This window comes from Nothobranchius furzeri, chromosome 11, assembly GCF_043380555.1.
Source record: "Nothobranchius furzeri strain GRZ-AD chromosome 11, NfurGRZ-RIMD1, whole genome shotgun sequence".
Taxonomy (NCBI): Eukaryota; Metazoa; Chordata; class Actinopteri; order Cyprinodontiformes; family Nothobranchiidae; genus Nothobranchius; species Nothobranchius furzeri.
The window spans coordinates 69552665-69560164 of record NC_091751.1 but is presented as its reverse complement, the minus strand read 5'-3'; the positions used below and the strand labels follow the sequence as shown (position 1 = coordinate 69560164).

At 43.8% G+C, this 7500-nt stretch overlaps 1 protein-coding gene across 3 annotated transcripts in view; it reads left to right on the top strand.

Moving 5' to 3' along the window:
• Positions 1-7500, top strand: part of LOC107384478 (lactosylceramide 1,3-N-acetyl-beta-D-glucosaminyltransferase A) — a 10332-nt gene that overhangs the window by 1895 nt on the left and 937 nt on the right. The window contains exons 2-3 of one of the 3 annotated variants that reach the window (XM_070541793.1): positions 543-617; positions 6802-7500. The exon at positions 6802-7500 is cut by the window's right edge and continues 937 nt beyond it. In XM_070541793.1, coding sequence (XP_070397894.1) covers positions 6971-7500 — 530 coding nt within the window. In that variant the 5' untranslated portion in view covers positions 543-617; positions 6802-6970. Of the gene's footprint in view, positions 1-542; positions 618-2953; positions 4658-6801 lie in introns of those variants that run through there. The other 2 variants (XM_070541794.1, XM_070541792.1) reach the window with 2 other exon arrangements.

Genomic DNA, 7500 nt, shown 5'->3' with positions numbered 1-7500 from the left:
ACAAGCTTGTGCTGCAATGTTTGCTGTGCTGGCTTTTTGCATTTAGCATCCCCCCTCGTGCCCCCTCACCAGCTTGTGTTGACTCTTCACCTAACAGCTGATGTGGGGCTCATCGGTCGGTGGAATCTGCTGTAAAGTTCAGCTCCACCATAAGCGTGAGTTTCCATTTTAAGTTGTTTCTGTTTCTGATCTCAAGCCTCATTCTTCGTCTAGATCAGTGGTTCCCAAACTTATTTTAGCTCAGGGGCCACATGGAGGGAAATCTAGTCCCAAGTGGGCCGGACCGGTAAATTAAAAACAACTTCAGATTGTTTTCTTTGTTTTCATACAATCAATATAAAACAAGGCTGGAGCCTGAGGACAGTGTATCCAAAATAGTACAAGTACAACACCTGAAGTGTACTTGAAAATTTGAAAAAAACAAAAAATCAATAAATTAAAAAAACATTCCTTAGTGATTCAGAGTTTACAGATCACATGGATAGATCAGGTTCATGCAGCACTTAAAGTATATTTGACTCATTTTACTTTACATCTTTTAGCTTTCACCAGCACATCAACATCAGAAGTCACGTCCTGAGTGGCGGCCAACTTCAGGATGTGATTCAAGTTCTTGTGTGAGTCTTGAGCGCAGCTTTGTTTTATTCATACTCATTACAGAGAAAACTCGCTCACAAAGATACGTTTATTTTCACTCTACATTGTAAAGTATGAAAATAAAGTTTACACAACCATCACGCGGGCCGGATTTAACCCACTTGCGGGCCGAATTCGGCCCGCGGGCCGCATGTTTGACACCCCTGATCTAGATCAAAGCTGTCAGACAATAAGTTAAAAACGCGCTCCAATTTGAAGCCCAACCTCAGAAAACATGTTTTTCAGATGTCTTATTGTTACGTCCCCGACATGAGATGGTAAAATGTGAAGGATGGGGATAACATAAAAACTGGCGGAGGAGTTTAAAATGGGTTTATTTGTATAAACGAAGGGGTTAAAATAAAACAAATATGGAGAACAGCAGAACCCCTGCACTGCTGTCTCCATGATTTGTTTTATTTTAACCCCTTCGTTCGTTCGAGCCTTCGTTTTGATGAGTTTAACTTTTATATTTAAACTCTTGAGCGATCCTGTGGGATCTTGTGTTCGTTGGTTTTTAAGGTAAACTTCGTTTGTTGCAATTTTATTGACTTTGTTTTTAAAACACCTTCTGTTCCGGTAAATCTTTAAACATAAGTTTTAACCAGGTGTTTTTAATGTTGGTAACTGCTCTTTTAATGTTAACCTTTATGAGAGTATTTTTGTTTAGCATTATCTTAATAATGCTCGTCATCTGTTAGCTTGTGTTTTTAATACCTTTTTATACAAATAAACCCATTTTAAACTCCTCCGCCAGTTCTTATGTTATCCCCATCCTTCACATTTTAACATCTCCTGTCTGGGACGTAACACTTATGTTGAAAATATGTTTCCACATTTGAACCAACATGTTTTTACAAGAGCCCAACAAACATTTTACAAACCACTCATCCAAGCTGCTCCTTCCTCAGCAGGGTCTCACGTGTGGGGGAGTTGAAATGCCACATATCAAGAGCTTGAATTTTCTATGCGAGAGCAGGATTTCATATCTTTGCACTCAAAACGTCTGCTTTGTTTAAAAAACACTCTGTTCTCCCTCATAACACTGTTTCTGCACTAGGATTTGAAGTTTCTTGCACGGATATTTTCTTCACGTGGAAACGTTCTCTCTACTCCAATCAATTCAATTCAAGTTTATTTATAAAGTGCCAAATCACGACAAGAGACGTCTCAAGGCTCTTCACAGAGTAAACATTCCAATTCAGGTCAGTTCATTAAGCCAATCAGAAATAAAGTTTCCTATATAAGGAACCCAGCAAATTGCATCGAGTCACTGACTAGTGTCAGTGACTATACAGCAATCCTCATACTAAGCAAGCATGCAGCGAAAGTGGAGAGGAAAACTCCCTTTTAACAGGAAGAAACCTCCAGAGAATCCTGGCTCAGTATAAGCAGCCACCCTCCACGACTCACTGGGGATCGAGAAGACAGAGCAGACACACACACACACACACACACACACACACACACACACACACACACACACACACACACACACACACACACACACACACACACCAAGTAGTGTTTCTATGGTTACATTGTGATTTCTTAGTAAATATTCTATTTTGGTGAGCGATAGACTTTATTGTATTTTCTTCTTCCGGCTCGTGGAGAGTACAGACGCTTTTTTCCTCCTCTCCTCCTATCTTGTCCCCAAGGCTCTTTGTCTGTCTTTGGGTGGACGGCGCTTGTACATTTTTTCTGGGACCTGGAAATGATTAAACATGGATCTGGTCAGCTGGTCTCTCAACACGATTGACAAAATTTTCTCAACGATGAGAACGGGAGAAGGAGCTCCCGGATGCCCCTCTGGGACAGACCCAGTTGGGCACATCATGGACTGCTGGAAACAGTGGAACCTGATTTGCCTATCTCAACTGTCTGTAGAGGATTCTGAAGACGTATGGATATTCGTGGTGTTGGTGTCAGGTTTCCTGTTTTTTGGCCCAGGAGGTTACCTGGCTTACCAGAAAATTAACGAGCTGTCGAGGAATATTGGCTCTTTCCCGGAGCTCAGGGATGGATTACACCGCGCTGTGAATGCACAGACTCATATAATTGTTGAGATGAGTCGTAAGCTTGGAACTTTGGCTGAGATTCATGCGTTGGCACAAAAGATGGATGTGATCAAGGAGCGAGTGGACGAATCAGCACGGATTGGGATAGATTAATCTACGCCATTATTGGATTCAGGGGGGTTGAGGACCAATGGAACTTTAAGACAGAGAGGAAATTATCTCTGTCTGGCCCCAAAACAATTTCTTATCTGAATCTGGTGCCCTAGAGCCTGTGAGGCTGAAACGAATACCCCCCCCCCCCCCCCCATTGCATTTCTGTCTGTATGTCTGTTTTTTGCAGAGCAAAGCTGCCCTCCTGGTGGAGGGTAACTCTGAAGTGCCTTTTTTTTCCCTCCACCTGAACCAATCCTCATGTAAACCCCTCTGATCTCTATTAAGGTAGCGTGACTCGGGTTGCGAATGACCACAGTCACCAATTCTTGTCATGTGTCTTTGCCTATGTCTGTCTGATCTCAGAATTGTGTGTACTGAAACTCTAATTTCCCTCTGGGATTAATAAAGTATCTTTGAATTGAATTGAATTATCCTAGTGAATCTGTAATTAAACGGGTAAACTAGCAGTAGCACATTCAATGTCAAGGAAAGTAAAGTGTTATCATCAAGAGAGGGAGAATGATTAAATGGTTAGCAACAGTGTTCAAGACGATGGCCCCCTCCATGAGGCCACCACAGCTCAGCAGAACATCATTGTAGCTTCTTCTGGGGAGAAAACACTTGGAGAAAAATACAGCTAAGAGCTGTTGTAGAAGAAAGCAGTAGAGTGTGGAAAGTGGTCAGTGTGTCCTCCAGCAGTCTAAGCCTATAGCAGCATAACTAACAGAGATAACTCTGGATAGCCTAGCCTTTTAGATGGAGGCATGTTGGAGTCAGGGCAAGGGAGAGCCGTCTTTACCGACTGTACACTCCACCTCCCTCTACTCCCCCACTTGTCCAGATCTGGGCTAACATCAGATTTTAACCATAGGCCCTATCAAATAAAAATGTTTTAAGCCTATTCTTAAAATTAGACAAGGTGTCTGCCTCACGGACTAAAGCTGGGAGCTGGTTCCACAGGAGAGGAGCCTGATAACTAAAAGATCTGCCTCCCATCCTAATTTTAGATATTCTGGGAACCACCAGTAGACCTGCAGTCTGAGAGCGAAGTGCTCGGTTAGGAACGTATGGAACAATCAGATCACTGATGTATGATGGAGCTTGATTATTAAGAGCTTTATATGTGAGAAGGAGGATCTTAAAAAACTTGCCGTGTGTGCACTACTGAGTTGCCAGCTGATCTTCAAAGGTTAATTCATTAATTAATTTATTAAAATAACCATTTAGAAAAGAACTCGCCTTCAAAACAGCAGCAGGATCAGTGCAGATTCTTATATTAACAAGCAGGGCAAACTGGTCACACACACACACACACACACACACACACACACACACACACACACACACACACACACACACACACACACACACACACACACACACGCGCGCGCGCGCGATGGTTTGGACAACAGTAGGCATGAGCAGAAGCGCTCGTCGGAAATTCTCACCTGACGTGGAGCAGCAACGGGCAGCGCGCGAACTCCGTGAGCGTCCCGCTCCGCAGCTGGTGTGTTCTGGGCGTTAGACTCTGGTAGGGCGTGCCTTGCTCTCTAAATAATAAACATGGGATAGAACGTGTATTGGTGATCTTGTATAATTTTTGGTGATAAGTTCATTTAAGAAATAAAAAATGTGAAGAGCCGATTGAAAGCCTGAACAGGTATCCGTTACCGTTACTATTAGGGGGGACGCAAAAACGCCGGTTCGTTTTAGCGAGTCAAGCTGTATGAACGGGTTCTCTTAAAAGAGTCCGAGTTGCCGTCACTATCACGCTGACAACCGAGCATCCAGCAGTAAGAGGACATGGAGCCTGCACACATGCTGTAGAAGCCCTTTCCTGCGTTCTGGTGCGTTCACACAGGTTGTTACACCTGGTCTACCTACACCTGTAAAATCTTAACTCAGTAACTATTGTTCATCACAAACCTCTTTAAGTTTGATGCAGAAAATACGGAAACACTATAAAATAGACACTTCTGTTAAAATGTGCGTGTTTATTTTATTCTTGTTAATAATAAGAATACCAGCAGGTGGCTGTGGACTGAATTTGAATTTAATTAACATTTTTAACATTTAGAAACAGCCACACATCTTTGTTACATCCCTATTTTACAAAGCAGCAATTTAGTTTATCCCAGTCTTAATAATACTATTACTAGCCGAAATGAAAATACAGTTATCAACAGGTATTTTGTTAGTAGTAGACATTTTATGTAAGGATATTTAACAACTGCACTTATATGAGACAAACCCAAATTCTTACAAAGAAAAAACAAGCGACATTTATTACGCAGATCGGATTTGTGCTCCAGATATCTATGAATCTGTTGATCCAAGTACATGTTTATATTCCAGATATCCATAATAGCATTCTTACTAACCACAACAAACACTTGAGATATGTGGCAAGTTATGTCACATTTCCCTTTTGTGTGATTGGGTTTACAGCACAACACTGATGGTCTGCCTATCTGACATGAAAATAGTTCTCGTTTAAATGTAAGTTCAGATATTAAAATTAAAAACTTGAAGAAAATATTGGTGCAAAAAGTTTTAAATCCAAGCGCAGAAACAAAGATTTGAGGGAGAACAGAGTGTATTTGACAGAGAGCAGACATTTTGAGTGCCAGCATGACGAGTTGTGAGAGCAAAGATTTGAAATCCTGCTCTCAAATTGAAATCTCCAGCTGTCGATATTTGGCAGTTAAACTTCCCCATATGCTTGAAGTTGTTATCTAAGGAGATATCCAGGAGATAAGGGGCACCCTGGACGTGTCTCCCGTCCATCACAGGGTCTGTTCCTCTCTGTTAAAATCCAAATGGGTTGATTTATACAATCATCTTTAAATATCAAGAGTAAAATCACAGAAATGTAAGTTTTTACAGGAATTCACAACATTCTAAATGATCCATCTGCTCATACTGAGCCAGGATCCTCTGGGGGTTTCTTCCTGTTAAAAGGGAGTTTTCCTCTCCACTGTCGCTAAATGCTTGCTTAGTATGAGGGTTGCTGTAAAGACTCTGGCCGTGTTCGAGATGAGCCAGTTCTGCGCGGATTAGACCAGCGGTGATCGGCGAGCAGTGCATGCCGGTTAGATTTGTGTCCGACTTGCTCTGACGTCATGCCTACGTAGGCAACGATAACCTCGTGAGATCAGGGCGGCCGCAGAATTTGGAGCAAGGCGCTGCAGCTGCAAAACCTAGATGATGACGGGAAACGCCTGGCTCTCACCTGATCTAAGATCTGATTGGTTCATATTTTGATCCAAACATCCGGTGGTAGAACATGAAACGTTAGTTGGTCACATGTATTCTGTAAATCACGTTACGTTGATGATGACGACTATATAGGCCATAAAGAGAAATGTGATTTGTGTTCTTTTGTCACGTTTCCTTTGAGCACACTGAAGCTACAGCTGATAACCTTTACTTATTATTACACTCATGTCTCCATATACAACATATGATATCCAGAAGCACGTGAGGATGGGTTTCAGCTGCTAACAGGCACCAGAATTAAAATAAATAATTAAACAGGTGTGATCGCTAACGCGATATCTTCAGCCATCGTCACCCCCGAGCTACACGTGTAGAGAAATGTGTCCGACTTAAACGCCGGCTTTCAGCCCCTCCCCCTGCTGCGTCCGTCTGCTCTCGTCTGGTTTCCAGGCGAGGCGCCGCTCAACTCGAACACGGCCTCTGACACTAGTCAGTGACTCGATGCACCTGTTCCATGTGAAGTAGCTTGAGACGACTCGTGGTGATTTGGCGCTTCATAAATAAACTTGAACTGAATTAGAAATAAAATGTGTGACATGGTCTAACTCCATCGAAGCCTTGGTTTATAACACTTTGATTTTGAACAGAATAACCGCCAACGACTCCTGAATTTTGCCACGTTTTCCTTTTCGTGGTCTACTTTTAAAATCTGATCACCGTGTCTGATGACAAACAGCCACCATCATAACTCTAACCTGTCCTCTTCACGCAGAGCCATGAGACTGGATCGGACGGCTGCGGTGGAGGCGGTCCGGTGAGTCCCGCCGCTCCACGGGCGTTGGTCTGAACGCAGGACTTCTACGATGGTCCACATGTGCTGCTCAGGAGAACTGCAACGCCCCCCTCTGTTCTAACGCCACCGACGGCTGACCCGCTCCAACATGTTTCTGGCTTTCCGCCGGATCCGTAGATCCCAGCTGGTGCAGCTGATGACGACGTTCCTGCTGCTGTCCGTGGTGATGGTGTGCTGGGAGCAGCTGGACACCGCCGTGGTTAGCCACGTGAAGTCGTACTCTTTCCGCTTCCTGGTGAACCGTTTCACACACGTCAACAAGAGCCTCACCATTACACACGAGCAGGCCAGAGCCTTCAGTACCTTCCACTACCTGCTGGACCACCCTGAGAAGTGTGCCAACAAGGAGATCCTCTTACTCGTATTTGTTAAGTCCTCCCCAGAGAACGCTGCCAGGCGGAACGCCATCAGATCCACCTGGGGTAATGAGACCTACATCCAGAAGAGTCTAGGGGTCAGAGTCAAGGTGCTGTTTGCCCTGGGAGTGCACCAGGAGGGCAGAGGCAGACCTTCGCTAAGCAGCCTCCACAAACAGCTGGTTCAGGAGGACCACCTCCACGGTGATTTGATTCAGAAAAGCTTCTTGGACTCGTTCCACAACCTGACCCTGAAACTGAT